General features: G+C 36.0%; 1 protein-coding gene across 1 annotated transcript in view; it reads right to left on the bottom strand.

Annotated features, from left to right (window-relative positions):
* Window positions 1–6,600: 6,600 nt before the first annotated feature.
* LOC145661922 (uncharacterized) overlaps window positions 6,601–16,772 on the bottom strand; it is a 58,825-nt gene continuing 48,653 nt past the window's right edge. Inside the window, exon 10 of the mRNA XM_081727272.1 lies at window positions 6,601–7,807. Coding sequence (XP_081583398.1) covers window positions 6,791–7,807 — 1,017 coding nt within the window. The 3' untranslated portion in view covers window positions 6,601–6,790. The remainder of the gene's footprint in view (window positions 7,808–16,772) is intronic.

Here is a 16,772-nt window from a genome sequence, read left to right as displayed (position 1 = left end):
AATTCGGGAAGAGGTGTTCAAACTACATCTTGCTCAGATAATTATCATGCTGAATCAAGTGTAGAACATAGATTAATGCTAAAATACACTCACTTGAGAACTTTTTCTTACTTAGAGAATAGGTTGATGAGTGTAAAGAATATAACTGGTAATGATAGCATGCAAGTTTTTGAAATGTTAACGAAAATTGAAGAAATTTTATTAGAAAGCAGTTACTCGTTTAGTATGATTTTATCAGTATTAATTCCAAAATGCGATGGAATTATTTTGAAATTGGTAAATACTGCGTTACATGAACATTTTAATTGGGATTCTTTTAAGAATAATTTGTTGACTAGGTTTGTTTCTCCTACCGTAATTTATTCTTTGATCAGTGATAGGATTTACAGAAAGCAAAGGCTTTCTGAATTAATGCATGAATATGTAAAATCTGTGATAATTGCTATGAATGTTCTTAGTTTAAATATGGGGGAAGGAGAGTTGGTAAGAATAATCATAAATGGGATGAATCCAAGTCAACGCTTTCGAATGTTTGGTTCATATTATTCAAACCATAGGTTAGTTATTAGATATTTCTGAACAGTTTGTAATTAATACTAGTAAACAAATTGAATATAATAAATTAATGGGAGTTAAAGGAAAAAGCCACATGGTTTTATCTAATAGTGCTTCAACTTTGGCTGATAGTAGATCAAAAGATCGGAATTGTACGTCAGCTTTTGATGTAAAGTTGAATCAATTGAAGAGGGAATCTGAGATCGCGATTAATCCAAGATTTCGTAATAATAATAAAAGAGATCAAGCGGAAAATTCTTCTGGGAAATTAAAGGAGAGAATACCATCTGAAGTGGACGGCTTAGTAGCAACCTTTGTGATAGGCAAGATTAATAATATTTTAACGAGTGTGTGTGTGTGTAGATGCTGGTTCCAGTTTTAATCTTGTCACCAGAAACTTAGTGAGTCGATGTGGTGTCGATAGATATATTCGTACGGTGGACGAAAGAACTGTTAATGCTCCATCTGGCTTAAATTTTGCTACTGGTGAGGAAATAACTGGATATTAATTTGTCAGGGTATTTTCAGAACGTGAAATTTAGAATTGTCGAACAACTTCCTTGCGAGTGTCTTAAGAATGCCTTTCCTTAGTTCAACGTCAGCAGTCATAGACTATAAGAACAAGTGTTTAATTCTGCATGACGGAAGGAAAAGACTACGCTTGAATTTCCGGAGAGATTTATTGAATCGATTCAGTAATGATTTAAATCGGGAGATTCTGATGGCCGGCGGCAATTCGTGAACATTCAAATAAAAAATCAATTAACAAGGATTCGGCGGGATTGACTTCAATTTTCATCCGAACAGACTGTATTTCTTTTGGTTCTTGTGAAAAGGGGATACAGTGTGAACTCGAACTTCAACGATTAGAAAAACATTAACAATTGATGTGTCAAATTCTTCAGAGCTCTTAGCAATAAGAAATCTGATAGAATGTGATTTATCCAAGAACTATGATGTGATGGATATCCCAGTACCGGAAACTTCTGATGAGAAAATGCATCCTGATTGAGAATGAAGATTATGAGTTGGCGGTTATTCAACTTCTAGATTTGAAGAGAAATTGGGAAGAACAAATTGCTTTGATATGGCGATGATTTCTACTAATAATGATCCAGAAACCATGGATGATCCTCAATATCTTCAGGCATCCACGAATGAAAGTGTTCAGAAGGGAACTTTTCACCTATGATGGATAAAACATCGAGGCATCTGAACTAATAGTTCAGTTAAGAAGTCCGTTAAAAGGAAGAAAAGGAAGAATAAACATTGAGAGAAGAAGAATAAAAATCATAATGGTACAGAATCGTTTGTGGATAAGACTGGTACTGATCATACAACTGTTCCAGAAGTGGTTAAGTGTAGTTCATCTGAGGCATCCGATGTGGATATAGATCAAGCTGAAATCTTCCATAATCTATTGAGTCGGAATAAAAAGTATATTGTCGAGAATACTCCACAAGGAGAAACCACACAAGTTCGATCTCAACAGGTGAAAGACCAGTCATACATACAAGGGGAAAAATCAAATATACACGAATCTTGGAGTTATCGAGATCAGGATATAAACTCGTTCATTGATTCAATTAATAATGAATATTCCGAAGTTATTTCAGAAAGAGTGGGATGTATAAAAGATTTTGTTGGGCGTATTTATTTAGCTGAGAATAAACCGTTTAAGCAGAATCCATTCCCAATACCAAAAAATAAAGAAAAAAATTTGATGAACAAATTCAGGATCTGATCAACCAAGGAATATTAAGGGAAGTAGATCATTCGAACTACGCAAGTAGTTGCTTCTTGGTCAAGAATAAAAATAACACATAGGATAGTAGGTAATTACGTAAAAGCCAATGAACTTATTGTAAATGATCCTTATTCTGCTCCTAACATTGAGGAATGTCTCACAGGGTTGTCAGGTAAGAAACTGTATTCAAAAATCGATTTACGCCGCGCGTATAATCAGATCATTTTAGATGATAGCTCGAGACATAACAACTATTGTAACACCTAAGGGTCTTTATCAATATACACGAGTCTCTGTTGGAATTGAAACAGGAAGTAATGTTTTAAATCGTGTCATGCAGAAAATGCTAGGAGATTTGGAAAAGGAGAGAGTTAAATCTCATTTTGACGATGTCTTAATTTTCTCTGATACGATTGAAGAACATAAGAGAACTATTCGTAAAGTGTTAGATAGGTTTAGGCAGTATAATGTTACAGTGTCTCCTGACAAGTGTATGTTTTTACACTAAAATTAACTATCTTGGATATATTGTGTCAGGGGATCAAATGGAAATTGATCCGAAGAGAATTTCCGCTATTAAAAATATTCCACCACTAAGGAACCGAAGAGGTCTTATGAAAATTCTTGGGCTTTTTAGCTATTACGCTAAATTTGCGCCTGAAATGCAAGAATTGATGGGTCCTCTTAGCGAACTCAAATCTGTCAATAAGAAATTTGTCTGGACCGCGGAACATCAAAAGATCCTAGACAAAAAGTGTATTGGTGGAAAAAAAAAAAAACGTATCACTTATTGTTTATCATTCTTTATTCTTACCTACGTTATTTGGATTCCGCGTAATAGAAAGAGCTCTGTGACTGCTTTTCATCCCTGATTGGTCCATTTGCGGACGTTGTGTGTTATCCCCGTGGAAGCGCTATGTGTTATTGCAATGCTTATCGTGTCATGACAACTTGCTCCTTTACAACGTTTGGCTATCTCTTCTCGTTTTCGCGTTATTACCTAAAGTATACTTTGTTGTCCCAATTTGACAACCCTATTATAACCGCCTAAATATGTATATGGACCGCTATAAAAAATACGTGTCGCTTATTTTTAGATGTTCTACAAACCTGTGAAGTTTGATTAAAATCGGCGTGTATCACCTGAGAAACCTTACTTGTTAGTCACGACGTTGAAATATTATTATTACTCACGAACTTCAAGATTTCATCAAAATTTAATTTTTTATGTTATATATTTATTGGCTGTTATTTTGTATTATTCAAACGCTTTAGCGTATATACACAACCATGTTATTGTTATTGAATAAAATTTGTTATCTGAAAACTGAATTTAATTGTGTTTAATTTGTTTGCCTTGTTTATGTTGTTTGGTTTCCATAAAGAAATATTGGATCAATTGGTCATTATCTCTCGTCGGTTGCTTAGTTGATAAGAGCCCTGCCAGCAAGTCCATTGTGCCAGGTTTTATCTTACTGAATCCAAATTGACAGCTTTTATTATTTTTTATTTTTTTTTTTTAATTTTTTTTGTTTGAAAACTCTTGGTTTGGACTCGAAGTGGTGGAGCAAGGCGGATATGGATGTTACAGTTTCAAGGGTCCATTACGTTTTTCTGGAAGTAAGCTGACTATGGTGTTGGAAGACACTTGGACGAGCGGGAGCGTTCCCCGACTACGGTATTCCACTAACATCAGAAATCTCTTGGAAAACTTTTCCTTGCATGGCAGGATAAAATCAGAGCGTATCATATGGTCTGTTGGACAGTTGACAATGGATCGATCTCTGTTCGTCTCATCTAGTTATAGCTACCTCTTATCCAGAGTGCTTACTGATTTCCACTTGTCCTCTGCAAGGAATGTTCCACACAGTTTTCTGGCGTTGTGAATCTTTTCTGGATGTGGTGCTCTGTAAGGTGATGTCTGCGTGCTTTGTGACACGCTTCCAATGCGAGGTTCTGAATGATGGAAATTTTACCTTTTAAGATATTGCGTCGTATGGCCAAGCTCTCACTACGATGGAAGGTTGTCCTGTGTCAGTGCTCTCCTAATGGCGCGCTCTGCATTGCGGGATGGAGCGGGCTAGGGGTTTTCTTACAATTTGCGATGGGTCACATACCATAGAGGCGTGTTGGGCACACCATCAGATGATGAAACCCATACCAGCTTTGCTAACAATTAAATCATCATCATTGTATCGTTTTACTATTGATGAAGGCTTTAATGGACATGCTTAATTGATACTGTTATCAAGTACCCAGTGTATCCGACAATGTATCGGGACATAACAAGAGTAAAATGCGTAGTTTGGAAGGGTGCGTAGATAGAGGGGTGGTTCACCTAGTTCACCTCGACATTTACATGGAAATATGTTTCGTTGGAAAACAAAATGTCATGTGCAAACGAGGGATCCTTTTGGTATAAGGCCCAAGTAGGTAGTACAGAATTCGATCCGTAAAACTTTTATACTCTATTAGTTCTGATGCATTTGTATCTTGTATTGATGTCGCTCATGAGTTTGCACAATCCGCGCAATGGACGCCTGTCTAGTACCACAGTTTGCTGATAGACGCTGTGTGCTTATCCTTGGACTCATGTCACAACCATCACCGACATCGCCAGCCGTTTTCGGACAGCCACTTTAGGGTTTGTTCTCCACATTACATGTTATGTCTATCAAAGATGTTACGCTGCTGTCGGAAATTGGAGCGCTCTCGGGCTCTCTGTTGTTGGAAAGGTCGGTTTGACATGGCAGCTGCGTTTTCCAGCCATCAAGATCACTTCAATTCCCTCTTGCACTGTCAATACCATCATCTGTTAGCCTGTAACAGTAATGATGTCAGCGCCTAATTCTTGTGTTGTTTAATGCCACATATGGCTCTCTTGTCATCTACAAACTTGTGACGATCCAATATGGTGGATTTCAAGGTAGCTGCCATGACTCCAGAGTATCCTAACATATACACCCTCTAATACAATTTACACATTTCCCATAACCTCATTCGTTCTGGAGGAGAAGAAAAGAAAAAACGGAATTTCTGAGATATATGTCTCTATAGAACCATGTTTCGTATATCATAATCTGTATACAGTAATTTATAATTTTTACACAGTAATATTTACTCACATGTAAATTATAAGCAAATTAAATGACACAACCTCGATCTGAAAAAGAGTGTTAATATATACTCCTACTGTACCCTTCACTATTGGTAGTGTACAGTCTCTTCGACCACTATTTGAAACTCCGGGACTTGGCTTACACTTCAAAACAATGAATCTTGGGAGGGTGAGGTTCGATTTACATCGAAGTTGTACAATCCGCGGCAAAAAACCTGCAACATGAGCATATAAGTTTATTGTGAAATGACGAAGTCTTTTGCTCCCAAATAAGTGTGCACGGGAGGAGGCCGAGGTTTATCCTGGCGTGATTCATTCCACTTAGACGTTATGTTCATTTCCTGTGTTGTTAGGCGTAGTTTCATAATAAACTTACATCCTCATGTTGCAGGTTTTTTGCCGCGGATTGTACCAACCGAGCGTGACGTAATGTCACGTGGTATTATCATGGGGGACAAAGGTGGAATAAAACGAGCCCTGCGGGGCTTCCAGCCTCCTTCGCTCGATCATTTATTTTTCATTTTTCATAAGTAAACCACTTTTTTTTTTTTTTTTTTTAATCAGTAAGGTTATGAGTGCAAAGTGGATAAAAGTGCCAGTTATCACGTGACATTACGTCACGACAGGATGGTGCAACTTCAATGTAAATTTAACTACACCCGTAAAGGTGGGGTGGGGGTGGGGTTAAACTAAATGATAGTCTTGTGTGTAATATAAGGTATGAGAATTGACACGAAATTTTGAAAAAGAGCAATTTATTGACTAAAAATACTAACTAGCTACCGAAGCAATAAATCTATTTGTTAAGGTGAAACAACCACGTTCGGAAATAGACATTTAAAACAGATGGTAAGTAAAAATCCCACTCCTTGTAGTCAACATCGTTGCTTAGACGAGTGAAGAACACGAGGTTGACTACCGAAGAAAGATTGGTAGCTGAGTTAACGTCTTATTTTATATTACGTAGCACATACAAGAATGGATCTTCATTTTAATGTATGGTCTGAACCACATATACCCCACTATAATCGAACTCAGGTTTTGGTATTAAAAAATTCCCTTTCAAGATTCAAAATGAATTCAATGCTTTCATGAGCTTTCTGGTAACCTAAATTCTTTTCTGATTACTATTCTATAAATTAGGGTTACGGCAGAGAAATTAGAAATAAATTATTTGGTGTCAAATTCTATTAGCTGTTTATTTTTCTACACGATTTGCAAGTCTGGGAAAGTACATGTACACATGGGAAATTAAACGAAAAAAAAAAAAAAGCCAGCTCAATGATTGATTTTTTCGTCCTCAAAACACAAATGCTCACTCATTCATCAAGTCAAACACAGTTATAATAAATAACCTAGAGCCACCTTCATCATCTCCTGTTGGCATCATTACCTTCATGAAGAGATTCGAGGCGAGACCTTATAATAATAGATAAATTACGTACAATATTACGTTGAACACGCGATGACAAACTATGCACAGAACTTCTTCGAATTTCTGGCGTTAATCTTTCTAATCTCTGTAAAACAGAATTGGGCACCGATGCGAAGTTCACTTGGCCCACTTCATTCGGTGAAGGCTGAGATATGTCTACATTACGAGAAGTTCCAGGCATAGGCGGCTGACTCTCTATGTGTCCATTATTATTAACGTTCCTGATATCTGTAACATACTGCCTATTCGGATGAATCACTGCCCTGTTTCTTTGCACTGGTGTACAATACACTGGGACCAAACTTCTCGGTTGCACGGAGGCAAGAATGTTGCCTGATCCACCGGCTAAAACGTATGATGTACTAGGTACGTTGTTTATATCATTTAAAACGGACATATTTGCATTTCTCACTTCAGTTACTGAAGATGGTTGTTGTGCTAAAAGACTTCTAAAATTAATAGGGCGTGCTGTTACCATGTCATTTCGAACAGCACTATCCAATGTTATTGCTTCACTTGTTCGCTGTTCTTGTGTATTGTCAGCCGTTATCATGAGCTCTCCTTGCTCTGTCACAGCTGGATCTCCGAGCTGAGACACACTAGGGAAGTTTGGAGTCACATTTGCAGAGGAGGTGGGTACGTTTGTATTTGGAGGTGGTGCTCTTTCTTGTGCTGGTGGCTGTTCGTTATTTGTTCTCGGGAGTGGATACTGAGGGATCGGTGCATGTGGGATTGGTTGCGGATTCCTACTTGAAGAAACCCGCGGATGTGGAGGTGGTTTTGCTGGCACTGAATTTGCTGGAGGAATTAAGTTCTGGTACCGATATGCCATGAGTTCTGCTGCCGTGACTGGCCTTGCGTCTTGAGAAATCCGCTGCACTGGAATTTGCCCCGGAGGTCTGCTTCTCTGAGTGCAAGCTTTCTTCACATATCTTGTTTGCTCAGTTTCCTCCTTTAAAACACAAAAGAACATGCATTATAAATAAGAACGAATAACGCAAAATATTTATTTTATCCAGTATCAACTAATAACAAATTCTGAATGATGAATCGTATCAGAAATAGAATTGATGCAATTCTTGTACTGGCTCCTTTTTTGTATTTAATCTTGTCTTAGGAAAACAAATTTAGCGACCTTGATATTTGTGTTAACAAACATTTTGGAGGTTTCTTTACAAACTCAATTACGAGGGTTGTAAATGAAGTACTGACAACACTGTCGGAAATCGAGTATACACATGATCGTGGAAGCAGAGGATCTGGAAATGGATGATTCGAACTACTATCAAGGTGAGTCGTGCTAAAAACAGTCGGTAAAGCGAGGAATTGTAATGCTGTGCGTGGTTCAAGTGGCCAATGTTGCAAAGTGGCCTAAAATACGTTCCGAAACTTGAACAGCATTCTTGGATAAATAAATAAATAAAATAATAATAAAACCTAAGGGGTCTGTAGCAAAGGTTCACGTCAATGTCATAAAGAGTTGCACAAAGTGTGCAGCAATTATGCGCTCCCGTATAGGAAGGCTGAACGATGAGCCAATGCGTTTCGTTCAGGCTGGGAGGATTCAGGATCCGTAGCGGTTGTCCGTTTATTACTGATGAGCAGGGGGAGTTAGTGCAAGGCCTTCTTGAAAATGACCATCCCTGAACTATCAGGAAGATATCTAGAAATTGCAACGTTCGTTGTCTATATTTCTGAGAGGCATCAGGTTTTCAGATATTTTATCCTTGCTATACACTGCAGACAGGTCCAACACCAAGAGCAACAAAAACCGCTTTGCCAACGACAAACAACAGATATTACAGATTCTAGAAATAGTGTAGGACATTGAAGATGATGTCGAAGACCTGTAATCTGATTGTCATTGTATGATCAACAACATGTCTGTGCTAACTATGGTGCCAGTACTTTATTTATATTTTAAATTGAAAGACACTCCATAGAAATAAGAGAATGGTCTTGCTATGTAAGTTCCTTTATCTCTTTTACTACTTAGCGTTACATTATTTATTATTAATCAATTTGAGATCAAGCTACTGATAAAAAAAAATTAAAAATTAAAGTAAAATAGGATGTACGAAATGTTAGCGTTGTGAAGATGACACTGTTATAGTATACAAACAGATGGCCAGCTAGAATTATTCTTTTTGAACTTGGAAAAATTGATTGTAGATTAAAATTTCCATAATAAAAGCTTTGCTTTGTTATAATTAAATACACACTAATTATTTGCTGAGCAAAACTGAGCAAATTTCTCTCTCTAATCACAAGCTACTTGAAGGACCGTAAACAGAGAGTTGTTCTTTCAGGGGCGACTTCTAACCCCCAACCCGTGATCTCAGGGGTGCCTCAGGGGAGTGTACTTGGGCCTCTGCTGTTTGTCCTGTATATGGATGATCTCTACACGAACTTATCAGCTCAACCTAGTGGCCTTCTGCTTTTTGCTGACGATTGTAAGTTATACAGAGAAATATCGTGTCTCCATGACACAATTGCTCTACAGGAAGACATAAATTACCTTATAGGCTGGTGTGAAATATGGCACTTGAAACTCAACAGTAAGAAATGTGACAGTATTACTATTACTTTGAAATAGTCTCCAGTTCCCTCCACATACCATATCAACGATTTCCTTATCACACATTCTGCTAGTCATAATGATCTTGGTGTCATCTTTGATTCAAAACTCACATTCTCTGACCACATCTCCTCAATACTAAAGAATTCAATGCGCATGTTGGGACTTCTTTATCGATTCACCGAACTACGCACTGTTTCTTCATTAGCAACGTTTTATAAAACTTTAATAACAAGATCGAATACTGCTCTCCCATATGGGCCATGGCAGCACCTACACATCTCTCCAGACTTGATTCTGTTTTCAATTTCTTCATCGCTATAGTCCGTTTTCGTGTTCCTGCACTTCGATTATTATCTAAGAAGGAGCTCTTGCGACATCTTAATATTCAGACTCCTGAAGTACGCAGAATTATCTCTGACCTGAAGTATCTACATAAAATAGTTAATGGAAGCTTAAGATCGGAAATATTACTTCAGGAACTATCCTTATGTGTCCCTTCCCGCATCACCCGGAATACCCACCTATTCCATCTTGCCCGTCCTAGGTTGGCTATTATACAGAGGTCTCTTTTTTATAGAATACCAAACTGTTATAATCAACTGATGTGGCCATTTTTTCGCGCTATGCAGTGTTTGAAAGAGCAATTAAACGAGTTTTGACGGACTAGTTTTATTTTTACACTCTTTTTTCTATGTTGTTATTGTTGTCTTGTTTTTTTTTTTCTTTCTTTTGTTAGCATGTCCCTGTGTAAAATGGCAAAGTTATGCTGTATCTGGGAATTTGTTCAATAAATAAATAAATATTTTCTTTTTCTTTTTTTTCATTAAAAATTCAACACGTGTTACAGCTTCACCAACTAACTCTGGCTTCATCAGACACTGAGATACAGGATAACTGTACAATCTTATATACAGCTGAGAGATCTTTCTTCTGATTGGCTCCTGGCAGCAAATCCCTTTCCTCTGACACGTGTTGAAGTTTTAATGAAAAAAAAAAAAAAGAAAAAAAGAAAAAAATATATAGTTTTGCTCAGCAAATAATTAGTGTGTATAAAATTTACAGTAGATCACTAAAATTCGCTTAATTTTTTGGACTTGCTGCTTCACAAGATAAATTAACAAACTGGTCTCTATTTATATACAAATTACTGGAAGCAATATGTATGTACACACAAAATCCATGCATTCTAACCTCATTAAAGCCAACATTTGAATAAATATGTTTTTGTAAATTAGTTTCTAGATAGGATAAATTAGTAGAATTGATTTTTCAACTTAGCTACAACAAGAGGCCCTTAAGACGTGGCATTGTTAGCCTCAAGATCTCTTACCGCCGAAAAGTTTTGTACGAGATACTGACTTCAAATTATTTTAGTTTAACGTCCCTTGAATATGCACTGAAGTTTTTTAAGATGGTGATGGTAACATGGATAAAAATAGTGGAATGAAGAAAGTGGGAGTAAAATGGAGAACCCCGAGAAAACACACACACACGGTGTTTACCCACCATAAATCCACTTGGTGCGGGCTGGGATCCAATCAGGGACGAAGTACACCAGAGGTGAGGGCTCTACCACTGAGCCACCGCCGCCCCGAGGGTTTAATTTCCTCCATCCCATGTCTCACTTAAAGATTATCATAGTTTAAAAAAAAAAAAAAAAAAAATCCTCAAAGCAAAATATATGAAAATATTCCTCACGGATTAAAAAAAATGTGTCTGGTATGTGAAACATGATTGTAAAAATTCATACATTAGTATTACTAAAAATACTATTGGTTCACGATAAAGGAATGTGTACGGGACACACACTGGATGACAATGCTTCTGTATCAAGACAATTTCACACCTACAAACGTATCATTCAAGATGTTACAGATCCTCACACAACCCTCTCCACTTATTGAAAGAAGTGTGTTTGAAGCTTTCTACGTATAATAGGACAAAAATCAAGGACTTAACACAGACAAAGGAAATTTACACAAAGAATAGGATGCTATAATGGCAGAGTTCATTTACAAGAATCATCCTTGTTGCAATTGTTTTTTTCATTCTCACTTAAAAAAAAACTTTACTGGAAGTTGACAACTAGCCAGAAAAGTGGTTTGTCCGAAATGGCGTCTGTAAAGTATTCATTACTCCATAGATTTCTTCATTATTTTAATGGAAACCTATATTAATTTTAAGTGTTATTTAGTCGGATTCAGTCGTAACCAATGTTCGAATTTTTGTGTTCTCACTAATTTTGATTTTTTTCTTTTTTTTTGGGGGGGGGGGTCTACTCAGCTTATTATGCAATGTTAGAATTAAAAGTAACGTCTTCAGTAATAATCACTTTAATGATTAAAATAGTAAAGATGTAATCCTGCGTATACGTACTTTAAACGAAGGAAAGGAAGCGTTTATTTCCGAAACATATAGCCGATGATTCATTGAAGGACTACTACGGTGAATTTCTGACTAGAATGACTGCAATAACTAACACTGAACAAATCGACTGAATGACGAGTGGTATTAGAATTGACACAACTACTACACCAATCTTAGAGAACAATAATTACCTATATTGTTAGGATTTTATTCTTAACAATGCTTTTACCTAGTATTTTTTTTTAAACAATTATTGCTTAGTAACTTGAATTAAAATAAAGGATTCAATTCCTCTTAATTTATCTCAAAATGCAGAATTCCACTCAAGACTCTATAGTTATTACTTCTCTTTCTGGAAACGTAAGAGTTTAAAGGAAGCTGGAAGCTATTAATCTCGGCTTAAAGAATACTTTAGAAAGATGGACGCCAATCTGGAACCAACTTCTCCGTTATAAATTTTGGAGGTAAGTGTATTAGTTCACAATAACAATAAACAAGTGAAATAACGAACTTTGATAAATATTTTGAAAATCAGCATTAACAACTGAATTTACACATTGAAGACATGATACCATATTCAATAAAACAGCGACAATTAACCAAATTCTCTTGTTTAGCATTCTTTTTCACAGCAAATTCAATCTTGAAAACTAAGTGCCTTTATGTAGTCTACAGTATACGAGGTGTGTTCAAAAAAAGACCTAGCTTTCGCTGTTCTTGCTTCGTTGCTCATTTTACAAACTTGCAATCAGTATCTCCTTCAAGGTACTTCCCTCTACTGTTAATACTCCGCTGCCATTGTTTATTCCGATTTTGTAACGCCTGTTGAAAATAACTTTTTTCGATTGTGTGCAGTTCTGTCGTTGCATTTTCCTGAATTTCCTCGGTAGATTGAGTAGGACGTCCTTTCAAAGTGGTTTTAAATTTGGGATGTAGAGTCCAAATTCAGAAAATAGGGTGCGTAAGCCAGATCGGAACGAGGGGATGTTTTGCCAGATAATTTGCAACTTTTTCACTCACGAATTTGAAGGCAAGGTTCTACATTTATAACAACGTTCTTCAGCAACCCCACAAAGAGTTAAGGACAATTTTCACTAATTACAGCACGCACAATCTCAGCATCTTTGTCGTCTGTTGACGTGCAAGGTTGTGCAGTCCTTGGACCTTGAACTTCTGTCCTCCGTAAAACGCTTAAACCAATAAATCGTAACACTGCGTTCGGCTTGTGCATTTATCTTTCTATGCTTGGTTAAGCATTTGGAATATTTCCGTGGAAGGTTTTTTTTTTTTTTTTTTTTTTTTTTTTTTTCAGTTTTCGCGAAATTTCACACAAAAGTGCTGTTCCTCCAACTCCTTTATTGTTGCTTTTTCACTACTAGGACGAGCAGCTTAAGCACGACGTCACTCAATGTGTTGTTACTTGACAACTAACGCACAGATCGGAACCGAAAAAAAAGCGATCTTTTATCAAGATGACGTAGGCCCACTATTTAAAAAGTGCGGTCTTTTTTTGAACACATTTCGTATATACAATAAACATTTAACAGGAAAATTTAAAAGTTCTCACACAATATACAAAGAATGAAAAAAATGTACAAATGGACCGTGATTCGAACTCGGTTCTCTACCTGCCGTGCTGATGCGTTACCCACTACGCCATCTACTGCGCATAAACAACCAAACATTCCATTATTCTTGAAGCCGGACTGTGCCACAACTTTGTTTACATTACAGAACACTTCTGACGGTTTACCTTACATATGATAAAACGCTATTCTGTAGTATTTTGTAGAAACTAAAGTTAGGGAAAGAGAGAGAAAAAAGCAGAATTAGAGTAAGTGTCTAGTTTTCGCAATCTAGGTAGTATTTTATCGTGAAGACGAAGCACTAACGAGGCAAAAAAAAAAAAAAAAAAAAAAAAAAAAAGCAAAGATAGAGTAGCAAAAGAGGCTTTTAAAAGAATAAAAGCATATTTTATGAGCTTGTAAATAAAGAGTTACGAAACCAACGCAGCAAGTATTTCGAGTAAAGTATTGTACTCTTAAGGCACTATGCAAAAGCGACGAAAGACGACTGGATGGTTTCGAAATATGGATGTGGAGAAGAAACAGTTGGATTGAATGGAAAAAAATATTTTAATTATTTCAATACCAGGGAAAAGTAGAAAATACCGTAGACACACACAAGAAAACACATGGACATGATTATGTTCGCCGCAAACTTACGTGTTCTGGCATAGAACACGCACCAGAAATGATCGCTCTACCAGCGATCCACGTGTTCTCTGTAATGTTCGAGAAACTATATTAACAACTTAACATATTTTATGTTGTGGCAAGATTCTGATAAAATACTGTACTAGCCCGAATATAGTACGATATTGAATATAATACGACTCCTAATTCTTGAGATGGTTTTAAAGAAAAAATAAAAATAGCCAGCATAAAATATATAACATACTCTTGAAAATATTATATACAGGGTTCTTATTAAAAATAATTTTTATTTTTTCTCTTACTTTTTCCTGATTTTCAGGTGCCAGACTAATCATTTTTCCTGACCCGCAACATTTAATAAAATAAATATCTACTAATGAACAATGTCTATAAGAGCTAAATAAAGACAGTTAATAACAGTGCAACAGGCAAACAAATAAACTAACCAAAAAATTACTATTTGAGCTACAGAATATATTTTATGACATCTTTAAGTTAATATACATGAATAGATTTTTTTTTAAAACGAAATTGGCCACACACCTCCCCCCAACGATCAGCTGTAACAGGATTTTTAGAGAAGTTTCAAGATAATGTTTCAGTCAATTTCACAAAAAGTGACGGGCGCTCCTAAAAATATAGTGCATAAAAAATACTCCAATGGGATATTTTGATTTTTCCCAAGTCCTGTTTGTATGGGACTAATGTTTATATGTTTTATATTTGCATATGCAAGTATTTAAAGATTTGACACAATACAGATTTGGGAGAAGGGATGATATAGTGCTCATGGCAATTCTTTAACTCCATTCTTTTATTCAAATTTTTAAAAATTATTCTAAACTTTCGATCTTGTAAATGTTGGTCAAATTTGGTGCTGATCCATTTAGTAGTTGTTGAGATGTTTTGTCTTCCGGACGTACACGGAGAGAAAATATATATAAAGGAGTTTGGTAAACCAAAGTCCTTAATTATCATATTATATTCAGACAAATACAATATATTGATATACTTAAAATTTTCTAGAATCTTCCTCCACTGCTTCATTCTGCTCCTGACATCATGGAAAACAAGTTAAATCATGTGAAAACATGAGAAGAGTGAAGCTCTGTTCTTTTCATGAAACAGAAAACCATCAACACAAACAAAAATGAAACTACGAGAGAATCACTGAATATAGCAGAACATGTGAAGTAAACTGCGTTCAGAAGTAATGCTAGATGACCAAGTAGAAGAAATTACGATGAGACTACAGAGAAAAGGAAGATGTTCCAAAAAATGAAACATTCGATATGGAATCGGAACATATTTAGAAAAACTAAACACATCATATACTTTGCGCATACAACAATATTAAAAGCTGCGGAAATACAGAGAATTACGATTACGGAGTGGAGAGACTTCAAGAAATGGAAACCAAATTCCTAAAGATACAATAATAGGAAGATAATAATAATAATAATAATAATAATAATAATAATAATAATAAGAAGAAGAAGAAGAAGAAGAAGAAGAAGAAAGATGAAACGATCCGGAATCCACTCAACCACGCAAGTGTCTGAGGAAAATCTTAGGATATTCTAATATGGACATGATCGATTCCTTTTCAAATCGTCCAGGCAAATCACAATTGGTCCCCATCATAGTCTCAGATTTCATTAATTTTTTTTTATATGGGATCTACATGCAATATTATTACAGCCTTCCAAAATGGCTGCCCTCCTCTCGGATTGCTCGAAAAACTGAAAAACATGTCACATTAAAAGTTTTGTTGTAGGGAAACGAGTGTACTTAGAAACATATTCGCAATAGCAAGAAGAGTATAACGTTATATGTTTCGGTGGAGGGCCAAAATTCGTCTATTGGTCCAATAGAAATCGCGCAATTCACTCGCAATGTTGCCAACTTTGGTGAATTTTTTGCTAACTTCAAACATTTTTTTTCTGTCCTCACGAGCAATATCAACCATCTGTTTCTAGCATCGAAATCTACTCTATAAGGTCTCTTGAAAATGTAAAGGACTTACGTTTCTAAATATTACATCCCACGCTATAGCATGATGAAAAGCTGAAAATTTCATTAAGACGCCATGTTTGGACGCCATTTTCTCAAAAACCCCACCTTTTAAAAATCTGAATTTTTTACATGTGTTGGAAAAGTACCTAAGTATTTAATATCCGTTAACCGTTCATGCGGCTGCAGCCCCTAACATTCGTAATTAATTATTGAAATTTCGATTTTTAAACTTGAAATGTAAATATTTCCTATGGGCATTTAGATCCTATACACAAGGCGAATTGAAAGGGAGTATGAAAATTTTGAGAGATGAATCCTGACATCAAATCCAGTAGAAAAGTTGCAATAAATATAAGTCGACTTCAGCTTCGTTTTTGAGTTACAGGGTTTCCAACTCGGGACCCAAAATCGCCTCGCGACAATGGAAAATAAAATATAAATTTCGTGTTAAATCAGAACTATGTGCTAAAGTTATGATGAAGTTCAGAAAGTTGATTTGTATCAATATGATAATTTTTAGTGCGTTGCAATTCGGTTGGTAGTGTTGCCAACTTGGTAGCACTTTTATTTGTTTCCAAATGACACTACGTGGATTTTATTTGATATTTGGTATTCATTAATGATTGTAAACATCACATGAAGCACAGTTTTTCCCACATCACCACAGTTTTCGAAAACTTACATGTATTTCATTAAAATGTTTATCTCGTGCGTTATTGATAGTTTGCAACATTAAG

This window comes from Thermobia domestica, chromosome 1 (assembly GCF_964235325.1).
Source record: "Thermobia domestica chromosome 1, izTheDome1.hap1.1, whole genome shotgun sequence".
Classification (NCBI taxonomy): Eukaryota; Metazoa; Arthropoda; class Insecta; order Zygentoma; family Lepismatidae; genus Thermobia; species Thermobia domestica.
Note: the sequence above shows the minus strand (reverse complement) of the source record. Positions and strands in the feature narration are given on the sequence as shown.